Below are 18,377 nucleotides of genomic sequence, written 5' to 3' on the forward strand. Positions count from 1 at the left end.
GAAGCGACGAAATATTCTTAATATTATTCATCGACAGGATCTAATCTGCTATCTGATTGAAGGATCTCTCCTCGCTTAGCAATCCTAGAAATCTTGTGAAGTGTCCCGCGTACTCAACAAACTTCGCCTTCTTGCATTTGACTCAAAGTCGACTTTTTCTCGGCAAAAATACCGAAATATAGTTTTTAGAGATAAAAATAGCGGACGATAAAAAAATGAATCACTCTGTCGCGAACGAGGCTTCAAGGACTGCACGATCGTTATCGTGAACTGTAGAACATGATTAATTTGTCATGTGTGCATCGTTTAAGTTGCAGCCGTATTATCTCAGGTGTGCAACACGTTTCTTATTGCAAACGTTTAGTCATTCACTCTTACGCTTTTCAAGGCCAACGTTAAATGCGGCCGTCTTATTTCGCGTTAATATTAAGCACGCGATTCAAATTATCTACTACCATTTACGTGTTCTCCCGCATGTGTGCACGGCTTTTTAAATCAAATTCAAGTAAATTAATCAAATTAAATTAAATATTAAATTAAATCTCTCGCGTCGGATAAGAATGCACGACCGAACGTTTATCGCGCGTTTATCGTTAACACGTCCAAAGTCTCCATTATTTCTCGCGATTGTCTCAACTGAGTTCAATGATTATTCATCGTCGCGGTCGATACAATTAAGAGTCTCGCAGCGAAAGCAGCCAAGAGACGAATGACGTTGTTGCTTTTTAAGGAGGAAAAAAAAGAAAGAACGGCCGCGCGCCGCCGAGGACCGTCGTCGATAGGATATCAGCTGATGATGATGGTCAGCCGGACGGAGATAGCGGTAATGAGTGCAACGGGAGGAAAGTTTCCATCGGGCGAATAACCAGTAAAAGGGGCTTCTCGAGTCAGGGAGAAATGGGAGAGAGAACGAGGGAGAGGGGGAGGGAGAAGAGGAACAAGAAAGCAACCGGATGATGGACTGATTACGCTCTCTTGTACCGAGATAGTCGCCTAATACTCGGCGGACTTCTAGAAATTCCAAATGCCCGCGTCATGATGTACCTACGTCAGACAAACTCTTTCGCGAGCTCTTTCTCTTCGACCAGCCTATGCAATTGCATTTTTCGTTTTTGTTTCAGTAATTCCTAAAGTTATCTAGATATAGATGTCCAAGCATTTACATTTAATATAGATATTTAAGTATTTATTACGATTTAGAATTAAATCTAAGTTTGACGCGTCTTCAAGTCTCTAATATGTTAAAACAAATGACAGGTGTACAAGCATACAGATTGATCGATAAAATATGGTTTTAAGTTTTCTAAGCTGTGCTATTTTACTTAAAAATAAAAGAAGAAAAAATTCTCTGCTATAGGAGTATCTTAATTTAGCATTTTACTTTATGTGCAATATTTTATCTGCATTCTAAAAATAGGTGATACTTCGCGATTAGCTGTACTAGCGCGCTGGTAGCCGTTAGAAAAGCATCACGCAGATAAAATGGCAGATAAACTAGCCCCTGTTTTCCTTCATGCCTTTTTAAACGGTTAAACATCCCGTAAAGCACACGCTTAAACCGCCCCCGCCGCCGCGGTGCGTAAGGACACTTCGGCAGTAGGGAGGACGGTAAGGACGACGGGCGAGCCGAACGAGAGAGATACCCTGCCGAAAGTTAAAAGAGAATCCATCCATAAATAAGCGCGGCTCGCGAGATTCGCCTCGGCTCGACTCTCGGCGAGTGGAGGAATCGGCGCGCGATCTTCCAACGGAATAATAATGCGGGTGAAATAAAACCGGCCTCCCCTCACCCACACGCGAGCACATATGTGCGCGCGCGCGCGCACGTCGAAGGAGAAAGAGAGAGTACCCACATAATATCCCTATAAAGAGATAGGAAGATCAAACACTGAAATTACAGCATTGTGAGCATTCCTCTCGCCGGGCCACTCTTCTTCTTCTTCTCCTTTTTCTTCTTCTTCTTCTTCTTCAGCGTTGCGCATACCGATAACGTTCTCCCCCCTTTCTTCTCTTTCTCTTTATCTTTCTCTCTCTCGCTCTCGCTCTCGCTCAACCTTTCGCGCGCCCCGCATAAACACACACTCGCCTGCATAAGGCTCCCTTTATTATCAAGCCTCGGATCGCGTGCATATTGCATCGTGCCAGTACCGGACGCGACGTACCGGCATAAGGACGACGTACCGCGCCGTCGGATCTGTCTACGGACTTCTACGTACACTGGATACATCGCAACGTGGGATAATATGGACACCTCAGGGATGGAACCTTCGATCAATCTGGAGTAAATCTTATCGTATCGAACACATCACATGGCGATATGACTTAAATTAAAAATTGCACAACAAAGTTTTCGCGTATCGTGTTTCTTTCGAAACATTAATAACAAAAACTTCATTGTTATTCATCACTCTCTCTCTCTCACGCGAATTTTATTTTAATCTTCAAAGTTTTAATTCTGATTCAAAAGACAGACACACGTCAATTGCCATATTATTTAGCATTTCTAGTTACCGAAATATCAGAAATTGAAATATCATCAAAAGAGATAGCGTTCAATTACTTTTCTGCTGGGAAATAATCGATCCCGAATTGACCGAAAAACGTTTTACTGTGCATTTGTTCATTTGCAGAATTTTTTCTATTAAAATAAATAAATGATGTCACCATAAAGTTTTTAAAAATCATCTCTCTTGGTGGCGAATAATTTAATCGACGACTCTCGAGTTCTTTATATATATTCTCGCGAATTGCTCCATTTTACATTACAAAAATTGATGCGAAATCTTGCGACAGAGAGAGAGAGAGAGAGCGCCGCGTTCAGCAGCGGGCTTATCATGCGGCGCACTTGCGCGCTTTTGTACCCCGCATTCGGCGATAAGGATCAGGTCGAACCGTGTGAGAATCGACGAGGACGAGGACGGACGGTAACATTCGTCAAATCGATCGATCGCTCTCTTCGTCCTCTTCGTCGTCGTCGTCGCCTGTCGTCGTCGTTTCCATCTCGCGCGGAATGCATTAAGCCGGACGTCGTCGTCCTCTCCTCGCGAATGGAACCAAGTGAGCGGCACGCAGACGATTTTTAAGCAGATAGGATTCCACCGCACACCACGCCACACGCGCTCCTTCAGACACTCCCACAACCACACGCACACGCATGTACCGCGGCGGTTCGCGAGCCGCATAAAACCGCGGACGCGGAGAGGAAGGCGGAGCGAAAGCGGATTCGGTGCGCAAGTTGAGTTTTTTCTCTCTCTTTCTCTCTCTTCTTTTTTTCTTAGTCACCTGTTATCCACCTTAGACTTTAAGACGTTAAGTTTTTTGCCAAGAGCCATCTCCTCTCTTTGATAAATAGAAAAAGTTTGTTTGACAAAAATCTGCAATCGATGAGGAAGGTGTGACATGTATTTTCAATTTATTAAATGTAGGAAAGGTAGAGAAAAAAGTCAATTTAATGATTGCTTTATTTATGCAAATATCAACGTCCTGTGCAGGTATAGAAACGAGAAAGATGAAGACAAATGAAAAGAGAGATTTCGTTCAACGATGTTTAAATGATCTTAATTTTCAAATAATGGCACGTGCTATAGTCGTTAAAAACCTATAGAATGCGAAAATATCGCAGTATTATTAATCTTACAGTGCAACAGTTACATTCTAACCAATATTTTATTAATCAATTTCTCGTTTATTTGTTGAGTTCCTGTTTGTTTGCTTTGATTAAAAACCCAGGTTTTAACAAAAATAAAGAATAAAAGGTACAATTTTATTCCTCTCAATAAAAAGAGTAAGGTCTCTCCTTTTTCTTGGCAAGAATCACAGAAAATAATAAAAAGCAGAGAAACACAGATAAAACAGAATAGAGACAAACAGGATAAAGATCACTCTTGTAGAGAGATAAAGGTGGAAACCTTGTTGTGCATAGTTATTCTTTTTAATTCAGGAGCCATAAATTTTTCAAACCGACGCCATGACGGGGTCAAAGATCACGTCCGTCCCTGATAAAATGCACGTGCGTATGTACACACGCTACACAGCGCGCGCGCTTCTCTCTCCATGTGGAGAACTCGGGTTGCCCTCGGGGGGGGTTACGGCAGTCAGTCTGTAACGGGGGTGCGCGGTCTCCTCCCGAGGGAGGGTAGAGAGAGTGCAGCGGGAGACGTGGCGAGAGAAGGAGAAACTAACCCCAGACGATGCAGGGGCTGATAAAACTACGAATGATAACGTCTGCAGAGCGCTCGCTCGACTGTTTCTGACTTTTCGCGATAATCTTGTGCCTCGCCTACTGCCCCCTCCCCCCTCCCTGCTCCCCGCGCTCCCCGGCGATTTTATCCGCCGTATTTCCTCGCGCTGTGTATGTAGAGAGAGGGAGAGAGAGAAAGAGAGAATCGTCTCAAGGTCTTATCCGCGAAACCGGTCCTCCCACGCTTATCAGCGTGTCCTCAGAAAAGTGCTCCGCGATGTCGCCGCGGCGATTACAATGAGATAAACTGTCGATCGATCGTTGCCCGACACACATTTTGCAAAACTTGCAATAATGGATTCCCGGTCGCCTACGTCACGCGAGTCCCCGAAAATGTTTTTTTCTTTTGGTCCGTAGAAATTGACATTTCTCAAGATAAGACGCACATTTCTAGATTCAAAGAGAAATTTCACATTTTTATATAAATGTAATTAAATATATACATATAGTATGTGTCTATATTTGAACAAACTTTCTTTTATCGTCGCTTAAAATATTGCAACTTTAGTAGAAATTCATCGAAAGATTTCGCAATAAATCATGGCACATATTGTTTAATTTAACAAAACATAGTTTTTACTCTAAAACAATATCTAAAACTTTAGATAATTACGGGACGCAGAAGGCGGCGATTCTCGTCGTTAGATATAATTAGCGCTAGCATTAATTATATATATGAAAGAAATGTCATGGACTTTTTTCTAATTTTCGCCAGAGTCGCTCGAATTTGCTTTGCAAATGATTCTTATCGGCGACTTACGCGCGTTTTTCGCGCACGACATTGGGACAATTTGTCCACTTCCATTGTGTTTTTCTTCACGCGAGATATACAGAGCGTCTGCGAACGATTGGATCTCAGGAGGCTTTTAGAAACGGTACCAGATGATTTCGGTAAACCTTATAGAAAGATAAGCGAAAATCTCCGGTTCCTCTCCTTTCCTCCCTCCTCCGTTCGTTCCCTCTTTTTCGTGAATACACGGTTTGCTCGTACAATAATATCTTATTTAGCCGAACAAACAACGGCACGCGCGCGTCGCCGAAGAAACCTAATTGCTCGCTCGTATTTGCTCGATAAACACCTTCTGCAGTGTATAAATCCCCCCCTTTTCTCCCTCGGCAGCGGCCCGATAACGAAAACAGGCGTCTTTGAGTCTTGTACAGCCTCTCTTATTCCTCGCGATATCATTGATGCTGCCCATAGAGTAACGAGTACTGATAATTTTGTACAATTATATGAAACATTCCAAACGTTCTAACAGTTGACAAATTAATAACAGTAATTAAAATATGGAAGTTTTATTGATTACTTCCATAAATAATGTCTAATCTAAACGATAAAAAATAACAAAAAAAATTTTGTTTTAAGTTTCTAAGAAATATAATGACAGGTTTCGTCGTAATAAATGTAATAAAAACGTAATTAAAAAATATACCGCAATAATTTAATTAAGCAGTCAATTGATCCTGCACAAAAATCCTGCTATATTTGAGACTGTTATTATTATATTCGTTGTTAACTACATGAAACACTTTATCAATAAGCGTGGAAGTAAATAGTCTAGAGATTACCGTTACGATCGCTCCAGAATCATTCCCATTGCCCGGTCACGATCGTGAACCGATTTCCGAATCGATCGTCACGCGGTTATGGCAGCCGATTAAAAAAATCGGTCGAGCGAGCGATGCACTTTTCTCGAGATGCATTTCGACGTGGGAAGCTTTAATTGCCACCGAGAGGTCGTGCTTAATTTCGACGCTATCGCGATCGGCAGTTGGTGGGTACTCTGACTCGAAATGACCGAGGCGCCACTCTTATCTGAAGAGGCTCGGATAAGCCCGATGATTGAGGAGAAAAGGGACACTCGAGATACATACTGGTGCTGCTTCGCGGGAGAGGAGACGAGAGAAGAGACGGCGAGGGGGAGGGATGGGGCAGACGCAGTATCCCGAACGGGGTACACGCACGACGATCTCCACGCCGATATCGTGAAATGGCAGGCACCTGAAAACCGTCATCCTGGACGAGGATGTTACTACGAGCGTCTTAAATTTCGTGGCGAGTTGCCGTAAAATTATGCCGTAAAATGCCGCTTCGCTTCTTCAACGATCAGTCTTGATGGATCGCTCCAAGAAAAGAGGATTGTCGGATTAATCCCGAAAAGTATGTACAAGGGATACACTTCAGTCTTATAAGTGACGAAATTCAACGGTCTCCGGATATTTCGTTATATATTTTATTTTTAATAGTACCTATTTTTTATACACGGAAAAAAATGGTATAGGTATATTAACAGCATTAATCTAATTGAAAATAATTTTGTTATTTTAATAACATATATATATATATATATATATATATATATGTTATTAAAATAACAAAATTATTTTCAATTAGATTAATGCTGTTAATAACATCATTTTTTCGTGTATATATCTTTAGTATAACTAAGATTTGATTAGTATGATAGACATAAATAGGACATTCTGTCGTCTTTTATGACAGAAGACCCCATATATTGGTAGAATAAGTAACTTGCATTCTTTGCCGTTTTAGTCTAAAGCATTTGTAATTACTTAAATCCATTTACTTATCAGTGCGACAATCTAGCGTGAATAACTTTACATAACTCGCTGTGACTGTGTAACAGAGGTTAAATTTTTGCATTAACACCCGCACTTTGTAAAACTGATGCGTTCGTGATAAATATCTATTCATCGGGCCTTTGCTTGTCATTTTTTAAATCTTCTGTTAGAATACTTTGATCCTGTCCTAAATTTACAATCAATCGAAAATAAATCATGTGAAATTAACATGTTTAATATAAATTGCCTTATAGTAATGATTAATAAATACATTGATTTGATTTAATTATATTTATTTAATAAAGATTTAATAATATGTAAAATAGCAATTTTACTTTCGCATTTCTTTCTTTGCTGCCTTTTGTGATTAAAACTAACTATACGCAAGATTTATACCACGAGCAAACGTATTATGAAACGTATACTACGAATAAGAGTTTTCTATGTATTTGTTTCAGATATCTTAAAAATTATCTTAGATTATACGTTTTCCTAGAATGACAAGTGCATTGAATCAATTAATGTATCATTACAGTTGAGATAAGATTAAATAAAAAACTCGTTTGATGCATTTATGTTAGTTGATTCATATATGAAATGATTCATGTTGCTTAAGGAAAAAAAGAAGGATATCGATTGTTCGCGATAGTTCACAATAGTTACAGCACCGATTCAGGATATAAACAATAAAATTTTCCGAACAATAATACAGATAATAAGTAAATAATAAATACTCCAGATAATATAAATAAATAAATGCGATCGCAAAATTCTCGAAGGACGCAACGAGATGCGAGATGTTTCCATTTCTAGAATATCAATTTTATTAAATTGTGATCGCGTTATCAAGCGCGTTATTAACCTCAAATCGTTTACGATCGATCGAAGAAAAAGATCGTGCGGGTGTGGGCGCGCATATCGCGCGCGAGGTCGAGATCGAAAGAGTGGCGAGAAAATCGAGCAACCACCCTGCCTCGTTGCCTTATCTCGAGACTTGAGAAAACGCAGACGCTTTCGTGGTAATCTACATGGTATCGAATCCCTAAAATCAACGTTAATAGGACCGAGAACGGAAAAAGAAGGAGAAAAAGAGCGTGTGGCGCAAGAGACATTTATTCTATTTTCAGAAATTATATATAGTGGATAAAGTATATAGATAGTTAAAGCTTTCTAAATAAAATGACAAAAAGATATAAATCTAAAATGATATTATAATCTCACGTTGATAAAAATTTCGTGACTGAAAAAAGATCTTCTATCTGTTCTCTATTTATTAATCGAAAAAGAGAAAGAGAAGAATTAAGAGAAAGAGCATGTGACCCAAGAGACACGTATTGTCAAAAATTAATGTAACTGATAAAGGAGATAGTAAAAGACACCTAAATAGGAAGAGAAAAAGATATAAATCTAAAGTGATAGTATATCTCACGTTGATAAAAATTTTGTGGCTAAAAAAAGATCTTCTATCTATTCTCTATTTATTGCTTAAATCCCATTCTAAGTTTACCATTTCTTATCTATAGATCAAGAAGTTTCATAATAAATCTTGATTTTAATCTCGTTTTTCTGTCTGCATCCTATATTTTTAAAAAAGATAATGAATCACATACTTCAAACGGCCCATATCTTTCTCATTAAAACAAAAAAAGTTAACAAGTTTAAGAAAGCAATTAGAAACCGAAACTTTCCCGTCGAATTGAATCCCACGAATGAAACCCCGGATCCCGCCGCGAGTTCGTATAACTCGAAACGGGAATTTCTCCTGCGATTCTCCATGCGAAGATCGGCGAAGATCGGCGATCGATCGTCGTCGGCGGTGGCGACGAGAGAAGAGGCGGACGAACCAAAAACGGCGTTGCGCGACCTCGCGCACGTGCATGTGCGCACGAGGACACACACAGAGACGGCCGCGCAAAAAGGCACGATCGCGATACCACGGTATCGCGGTACCGCGACATGCCGTGAGCCGAATATTAGCGTAATGAGCTGATATCTGACGATACCGTAGATTTTAGACTGCCGCGAGCGTCACGTACACCGCGACATCGAACGCCGATCGAACGATCTCTGACGCGCGCGAGCGACTACGGCGCGTGGATAATCTCGGCTCGCGGAGAGCGATAGATTCGTTAATCGGAATTAGGGTAAACAGTATCGCGTCGATTAACGGAAACGAGCGATATTCGCGACTGCGAATTTTTCTATTACTGTTGCCAGTATCAATCGGAGCGTATCGACGTTTCATTGTTCAAGCTCGATGACGATGGAATTAAAAGCTATTTATAGGACTATAAAGCAATCAAATTCTAAGATATCCGTTTATCTATCTTTTCAAAATCTTAAAAAGAATATTTATTGAAGAAAAAATTATAACAGTTGTAAAAAATGATAATTGGAAATTTAAGTAGACTATAAATCTTCGCACAGATTTAAAAAATCGATCGAAAAATTCAGATAATTGACTGAAATATATCAGAGATGTAAAAGAGAATGGTTGTCACGCAAAATCTTTGTTAATTGTAAGAAAAAAACGTTTTTAGTGCAAAGTAATTAAAGCGTAATCACGATTTACTTTAACACGCTTTTGATCGTTAAAAACTTCGATGGTCCACAAAATCTTTCAAATAATAAGTTTTCGCGACAATCTGATTGTCAATCAGAATCCACGGTTTTGGAACATACATAAAGTGATTCAGAATACATGCAGCGTGTAACGTCAAGGGAAAAAAAAAGAAACGAGGGAAGGTCAATCAGCGGTCCTTATCTTCTCCTCTCCGGGTCCCTTATTTCGCCGCCGCTGCCACGAATGTCTCTCGCGATCCCTCTCCCCCCCCCTCTCTCTCTCTTTCTCTCTCTCTCTCTCGGGAAGGCCCTTCCTGTCTTCGCGAAGAAACGCGCCGGAGACAACTATCGCGCCGCTGATCTCGCCTAGTTAGCCTTTCTTCCTTCGGTCCTCTCCCGCGCGTCGCCCTCTCGGTCGCCCCTTTCCTCCGCCCTTGGACTGCCCTCACCTGTAGTACCTCTTGTTGGTGCACCTCGTCCTTCCTTCAGAGAGCGCGGAACCGATACCGGGACTGGCCCCATAAATACAGCGAGGAGCTGAAGCGAAGGGGGCGACGAGGAACGGGGAAACGAGGGAGGGTGGTAAGAGAGGGAGAGAGAAGGGCGAGCCTACAAATTGCTACACCGCATTGTGGTGTCACTCCGGCCTGTTACGACACGGCCCCGGCATCTCGCCGGAATGGTGTCCGCGCGCGCGATTCTCCTCTCCTTCCTTGTATCGCCCTCCGTTCGTACCCACTTGCCTCCTCCTCTCCCCCTGCGTTTCCTTCGCGGTGTTGGCCGACTAAGGGCCGAGACGGGAGGGGCTCCCTACACGCGTGTAAACGCACCTTTGCACCGATAACCCGCCTGTTCCGCCGCAAGTGATGCAGACAGGATCTCTTTTGGTCCTTTCGGAGCATTATAGAAAACGGGGGACGTTGCGATTCTCTTGTACGCAAAGAGTGAATTCGAGCGGATTGTGGACACTAAAAATTTTCGAGACTTTTAAACTTTAAAATAAAATTGTTGAATTGTCAATATACGGAAATTGAATTTTAATATATCGAGTATTTCGAGACTTTTTATAATCTTCAACAATTAATATTTATGGGGATTCGAGTGTTTAACTGTTCGGGATTCCCCTGAATTCTAAAAATTATCCCTTTATGAAAAATTAAATCTTTAAATCCGTGTTTGAAACTCGGGATTTTGTGCTGCTTGGATATTTAGAATTTTTTTATACAAAATCTCGACTTCAAAAATTACAAAAGATTCAAACTGGAAAGAAGACCTAAAGTTTAAAATTTTGGATCTTCTTAGATATTTAAATTTAAAACATTAAATTTTTTAAAATCAAGCAAATTTACTACTCAAAACGTGCCATCAAAATCAATTATCAGGGTCAGTTGTTGCTTTTGCCGACAAATTTACAAGATAAAACAATCAGCTGCAATGCACCTTTGCCCAACAGACACGAAATACATCTCGTACGGACCTAATGCCGTCACAATACAACCAGCTAACCATACAAGACCAGCATCCGACACGACGGGTATATGCATCAATGTGTTCGGCATCGTGTCTATCAGCGACACGAGGCTTGCGTTACATCTCGTTCTCGAGGAGAGAGAAGGAGACAGAGAAATCATTCGATCATTGGATCGAAGAGAGCGTTCGATTAAGCGGACGAAAAGACTCCGGAGGTGTCGCTATCGAGTGATCTCTCCGCGCGATGATACGCGAGAACTTACTAGAGGAATCACATCTCGGGGGAGGCGCGGCCGACTCGTCGTATTAGCAACGATATACCGGCAACAACAACGGCGCGGAAGAAAAGGGAGACGCGCCTCCTTCGGACCAGTGTCTCTCAGTTCCTTCTTGGGTTCCCTAGAGTACCATTTTACCCCCCCTTCTCCCCTTTTAATTTCTTAATTCGTTATTAATTGAAAGGACGTAATTAATGTATAATCATGTACAGCTGAAAGTCAATAAATCTCATGGAAAGAATCGAGATCTGTTTTAATTTTTCACTTTTCACAAATGGATCCGCGAGAAGAGAAGCTCGTCGATGAGAACCGTCGTTTTGCGCGATCGATGGCGAGCGAGGCGATGGGAGATATTCTTTACGGCGAACACGATTCAATAAAGCATTCTATAAAATCATCGCTTATTAATTTGACGCTCGCGCTCGGCGGGGGTCGCCGGCGAGACCCCCGCGGGGCGCCTCCTCCACCTTTATCCCACTCCGCATCGTCGATCCGCCGGCGCGATACTCGGTCGGGCTCGAGGGAGAGAGAGAGACCCTCCCACGGGCCCTACGTAACACTGGGCACCCTCAGGTGGCGCGATGGGCCCGGGGCGCCTCGTTTCGAAATTGCGACGACGTTAGCGCGAGGGAATTTACCATATTATTTATGGGCGCGGTGAAACGCCGAGGGGGAAGGCCGATGATCCTCGTGATATAACGAGGAATGAGAACGGGGCCTTTGTAACGTAACAGAGAATAGATATTAATAGATTCCTATCGTATCATCCGTGTACCTGGCATATGAAATTTTTGTACGTTTATCGGGCACTTGAAAGATCAAATTACATTGTAAACTGTAAATTGAATCGCGTCGCGTGAATCGTGCGCAATTTAATTCATCTTCTAATAATTTCCGCGAAAAGGTATGTCGCCGCGGTGACATCACGCTTCTCGTCTCTCAGGCGCTAATTTAATTCAGATTACTTGAGACTAAATTAAATTAATATTTACAGACCGACAGAGATAATTTTACATATCACGCGAAAAACACTCTTGAGAAAAATTCTGTCCCAGATGTAAAATCTTCGAAGAAACGGGCAGTTTCCCTATTTTATTATCGGTCTACAATACAAATATAAAAGATACGAAATAATTAAACGCGTACAAAATAAAAAGAAAAATAATTTCTCTTTGAGAAAGGTTATAAAAAACGATCGCAGTCTTGTCATTCTATGACGAATCGCGCGCGCGCGATTAATGCGCATAAATTTTAATCGAACGAGGATGACCAAATTTACGACTAATCGCCACCGCTGTATGACTGTATTTATAAACTTGACGGAGAGATACGTGGTCGCGAGAGGAGGCACGGTTGTCGCAACTGGTCGTCGAGCGATACGAGATAAGGGAGCACCGGGTGACCACAAAATATTGACAACGTCAGAGAGGGCCTTATCGGTTAGCGGGCCCCGCGCGCGGCCGAAACTCGCATTTTTCGCCGTTTCGACTTCCGAGTCGTATGAATGCACCATCGGAATTCCGCCGTAAAAGGCAGAAACATCGGAAAGGGTGGGAGAAAGGGAGACGGAGGGAAACAGCGGCGGTCGTGCCGCTCCGAGAGTCACGGATCGCGATCGTTATCGCCGTCACATGTGCAATGCACGACGAAAAGTATCGGCGCGTTATAAAAATGCCGCCGATTCCTGCGGTATCGTTTCTACGTGGCAGAGGTTAGTCAAAGAAGTAATCGACGAAACGGGAGGGTCAATAACACGAAGAGAAAAGGATGTTCCACGAATTTTCAGGGAAGCAAATAAAGATTCAATATATGTAAATAAACAATAAAATTTAAATTAATTAATTTTTGACTAGTCTCGAGGTAACTTTTTCTTAGGAGTATTTTAGCTTGACGATTAAATTGCGAATTTTGAAAAAAAAGTTTCAAAAATTGCTAGCTCCATTTAGATTTCCTCTTAAAAAATTTAAGACTTGTACAGAAGGTGCAATTATAAGACAGATGCAGTTTTGTGAAAAAATAGATTGAAAAATAAAAGAAAAATGATTTTAGTGATGCTAGTTTGATATGAAATACATAATAAATATATATGAATTCCTCGCATATATTCAGACGAAAGTATATAAAAAGGATAGAGATAAGAAGATCAAATTAATAAAAAAAATGCAAATTATAATAAAATTGATTAAGTAGGATGAGATTATTTGAAGCGCAATAACATCTCGGATTTATTTTAATCGCGAATAAAGGCGCCGGAGATACGCGAAAAGTAAAGCGACGGCGATGAAGTGAAAGGGGGGAAGACGTATTAGCGGGTGGAAGAGGGGACGGGCCCGCTATTTTAACACGGCGTTATTAACTCAATTACGGTCGCTCCCAATTAGCAGTCACGCGCACGAGCCGGCTTCGCAATAATTACTCGGCCATTAACGTCGGTGTCCCACGAGAGGGCCCCAATGCACGTTGCAAACGCATGATTTTCCTGTGTCCCACTATATAGGGGACCTCCGGAAAGAATTCTAAAAATTTTAGGAATGTTAGAAATCCGCGCTAATTTTCTTGTCAAACGCTAATATAGCAATATTTAATATTATATAATATATATTTGTTAACGAGTTTTTCTATTATAGACTATAGAACATGATCGAGTCAAAACAAGATTAGCAGAGCTTTTTCATAGAATTACAATGTTGAATTTTTTCTAAATATTAAGAATTCTAGGTAAAAGTATCATTTTTCTCAAATTTTCTCGAAATTGATTTTTTTCAGACAAAATCGACCAGAATTTTTCAATGTAAAATCTTTCCTGAAGAAAATTTCAGTGAGCTCAAGGAAAAAAATAAAGAATATTGCGAGAGCGATTTCTTCGAAACGAAATCAATAGGTTCGCGAAGCGAGAACATCGTGAAACGGGGTACCGGGGAGAGGAAGGTACAGAAGGAGAAAAAGAGGTACCCGGTCCGACGAGTCGCAGCTACGTGAAAGTGGGTTCCAACTTTCGAGCCACGTGATCGCAAGATCGCATGCCCGGCCGCGACAAGGGCGAAGGGGGCGACGAAAAGGATCCAGACACACTGGATCTGAGCCCGGGATCTCGTCTGGCCTCGATCGTTTCGCGATTCGCGGCGCGAGAAAAGAAACGAGCATCGACGGGAAATGATTCGCGGAAAACCGAGGAGAAACTGTACCGCGAGCCGAGAACATCGATTACTTTTCGCGTATTTTTTCTCGTACTTCGAAGAGTGATCGAAAAATATGGAGATATTTACGTATATAGAAAAAAAATTTGCTTTTGGGAGTCTCCTTTATTCGATATGTAATATCGCGCGACGTCGTTTCTTCAAATGGCGATTTAAATGGGACTTGAATATCGCCGATGATTATCGCAGCAAAATTATCAAATTAAAGCGCTAATGTATTTTAATTAGAATTTTACGTGATAGAATTATTATATAAATGAAATAAACTTATACATTATTTATTAAATAAATTAATAAATTTAGTTAATTTAATAAATTAATGCTTAAAAATTAATTAGTTATAACATTTTTAAGAAATTCCAGACTCCTGACAGATAAATATACGTACGATCCGCGGAAGCTGCGATGGCTAACGGGATCGAGGATTGGGCACTTCGTCAAAGGGTGAGGGCCGACTGTGGAGGGCTAATTATACAAACGCGCGAAATCCGCGTAATCGCGATAGTCAGATGTGTCATGTCAGCCGTCGAGTGCGTGCGTGCTCATACTGTGAGACCCGTTAGAATCGAAAGGTCAGCTGACAGGCTGCGGCAACTAAACGCGACGCGTTATCAGGGATAAGCAAAAAATTCGCACTGCTTTTGACGGCAAAAGATACAAACAGAATTTAAAATACGCCAAATTTCTCGGTTATGTGTAGGTACTTCATTCTCGTAATTCTTGTTATAGATAGATATAAAACCACATGGACCTTTTGGTACTGTCACGTTCATAAACTAGCAAATATTACGAAGATATTCTGGTAGAATTAATTTATAAAACTTTAATGCCAAAATTTCTACCAAAACCTACAAAATTTTGACCAAAAAAATCACCTCTGAAAGCAACAAAGATGATGACATTAATAGTATAATGACCATTATAATGATATTATTAGTATTAATCTATTAATGCTATTCATTGTGTATTTTGATATTTTATTATCAATATTCATTTATCGATTGCTCATCTAGTGTACTGAAATCATATAATAGTTGAATAACGTACTATTGATATCTTGTTATTTATTGCTATCTATTTACTTACTATCAGCATCAAAAAATAATACGTACTTAAAAAACAATATTAAAACATTATAAACAATCTAAAACTCTATAAAAGAAATTTTCAATTAATTTAGAATTGCAACAGACTTTCTTACGAATATATGAAATAACAACATTTTCTTATATTTTCTTACTATAACATTTTTTCTTCTTTTTTTATATACATATATGTATATATTAACATAATTTTATTGAATTCTCCCAGAATAAAATAAGAAAAACGTTGTTTCAAGTACGGTAAAATTACGAGATATATAAATTCAATTCAGGTGCAAGATACTGCGAAAAAATTGACTAACGAATAATAATAAGCTAAACCTGCTGACCATTTCGTAATAAAAAAATTTACTGAACATCCCGCCGCACTTTCAGTCCATCCCCGAAACAATTCTATCCTTTACCTAATCATTTGCCTCTTCGACTCCGAAAGATAGACGTTGAATGAACCGTTTTGTCGCGAGAAACTTGTTCTCCTTCGCCGGCATCGTGAATTAATTTATTCGGTCGTTGATTTATCCTCGAAGGAATTTATTGCTTCCATCGATAGAAAGGGAGAGGAAAAGAGAAAAGAGTGAGAAAAAGAAAAATAGCGGTTTTTTAGATCGACAACAAATTTCTAAACGTGTTTCCTCGATATCGAGTTAGTATTTCAAATTTCGCAAATCTTCCAGCAAGTTTGAGAATATTTAATTCTGCTTTCGCTAAAATTACAAACTTTGCAAACAGTTTTTTTATTCACTCTATCTCTATATCGAAAGTTTTAGTAATTAAACTATCCTTAACGTTTATTTTGAACCAAGAATAATAGAGAGTTAACAATTCTATTAACAGTTTTCTTTCGAAATCTAATTTGCAAATCGTCAAAAATAATTTTGTTGGATCGTTCAACCTTATAATTTATACGTGCTGGTTGCAGTCATAATTTGTCCCTTCGCGACTGCCGGTCTAAATTAGAGTCTAAATTAAAGTTTAAATAATCGCGCGACCGGCGCGAGTTTTTGAAATCGGGATATTTGGAAGTGAGAATCGATACGGTGCGTAAATTATTCGGGTGATTATAATAAATTGTAATTAGACCGTCTAATTACAATTTATTATAATCACCCGAATAATTTATGCACCGTATCGATTCTCACTTCCAAATATCCCGATTTCAAAAACTCGCGCCGGTCGCGCGATTATTTAAACTTTAAACCATCGATACTCCTAACCAAATCCTTCGTCCTCTCCCAGAATTCAAATTCGAGCAAACAAAATCTGAATCAATGCATTACTATATAATTTAGTGAAGGCTGCTACAACAGGTCGAGATATCCGTTAGACGAGCCTCGCAAAATCCCGCGCGATAAACGGATTCAAATCCGCGACGACAAGCATGGCGGCGACAGAATCTTTCGCGCGAAAGAAATTTAAGCGCGCTGTCAAAAGCACATATTATACGCACGCACGCAGGCAGGCAGGCCACACGGACGGGATGCAACGGACACCGCGCCCAGGCACGTGTCAACTAAAGAAGCACGCGAGATAACAGAGGAAGAAGCCGGCAGGATAAAAAGCACATAATCGGGACTCACGTTTCAGCGGTTTGGGGTTGCTCTGCTTGCGACGTGACATCCTCTGCGCTCTGCCATCACCCGCTCAGCGTGGACATGTCGCGTTGCGTGGGTGCAGCGTGGTGACGATGATCACAGGTGAGAGACGGACGGTCAACAAATCGCGGACACAGCACACGTGCGACAGCGTGTGGGCGAGGAGGAGGACAAGGGTGAAGGGGATGGCGACAAAGAGCAGCGAGAAGCCGACGGACGATATCAGAGCAATGGGACGGGACAGCACGATGGAGCAAATAACGCACTTCTCGGGCGGCGCGCGTGGGATCTCCGCTCCGCCCGTAGCGCAGATACGATTTCGCGATGTTAACGAAATCGTGGACGTACGACGACGACGATCGACGGACGCCGGCAGCGCGGCGCTTCCGGAAAACGCGGACGCACACGCCGATTACGTTCGAACGCGGCCGCTGTCAGCGCGCAACTAAACAAACGGCGCCGCCAAACACTCCCCCCCACTACTTGGCCGCGCGCCGCTACGGCGCGGCGTGACCGCGTGAGCGCGCTGGTAGGCTAGGGGGCAACGGGCGGCCGGCGCGGCAAAGTTTGAATGCCGCGCGCGCTGCGCGTTCACGAACGGCGTGGATCTCTCGTGGGCCTGCGTGAGTTCCAACGCGGTGAGGAAAATTCGAAAGCTACTGCCATCTCCGGGAGCGTCGCGGAGAGAGAAGATCAATCGTGAGAAAACGAACGATAACTTACCCACTCGCGCGCAACGGTACGATCGCACGGAACTTTCTTGACGAAAACTTGACTGTCGCACATTAGCATATTTCTATAATTCTGTATTACGCGTAATACGCAATATGGCCCGTTTTTCTCGACATTTCTGGTACTGGCACGTATTAAGAACTTTTCGGAATGGATATCAATCAAAATTGTTTAGTTATTTTCTAAATTTCTATTATGTTTTTTTAGAGAAAACGAAATAATTCCGATCGAAATTCATTCCAAAAGTTCCGTAATACATGTACCCCTGGACATCTATTTTCAGGGGTACGTGCGATACGTGCCACGTAATAATTAAAATCGTAATTCAAATGCGACTGAATAAAAGTGATTTTTACGGCCGGAATACTGTAACGCAATTATAATCGCGTTAACCATACTAATTGCAGTGAACAATTATTTTCTTCAACACTCACGATTCTTGATCGCGATTAAACTTGCATTACTTTTTGTCACTTTTCCGCACTTTTTAGCACGGACATGAATTGACTGACAGTATCGAAAAGTGGATGTGACTCAATAGTTCCAATTCCTAAAAGTGGATGTATGGCGCTACTGTATGGCCTAGCAGAAGCGTCCCACGAAAATCGCCGGCATTGCAC

The 18,377-nt window shown here is 41.2% G+C and overlaps 1 protein-coding gene across 1 annotated transcript in view; it reads right to left on the reverse strand.

The window, feature by feature from the left end:
- Positions 1 to 17,454, reverse strand: part of Ush (Zinc finger protein ush) — a 172,566-nt gene extending 155,112 nt beyond the window's left edge. The window contains exon 1 of the mRNA XM_071792946.1: positions 17,011 to 17,454. Coding sequence (XP_071649047.1) covers positions 17,011 to 17,050 — 40 coding nt within the window. The 5' untranslated portion in view covers positions 17,051 to 17,454. The remainder of the gene's footprint in view (positions 1 to 17,010) is intronic.
- Between the last annotated feature and the right edge of the window lie 923 nt (positions 17,455 to 18,377).

Source organism: Temnothorax longispinosus, chromosome 11 (assembly GCF_030848805.1).
Source record: "Temnothorax longispinosus isolate EJ_2023e chromosome 11, Tlon_JGU_v1, whole genome shotgun sequence".
NCBI lineage: Eukaryota > Metazoa > Arthropoda > Insecta > Hymenoptera > Formicidae > Temnothorax > Temnothorax longispinosus.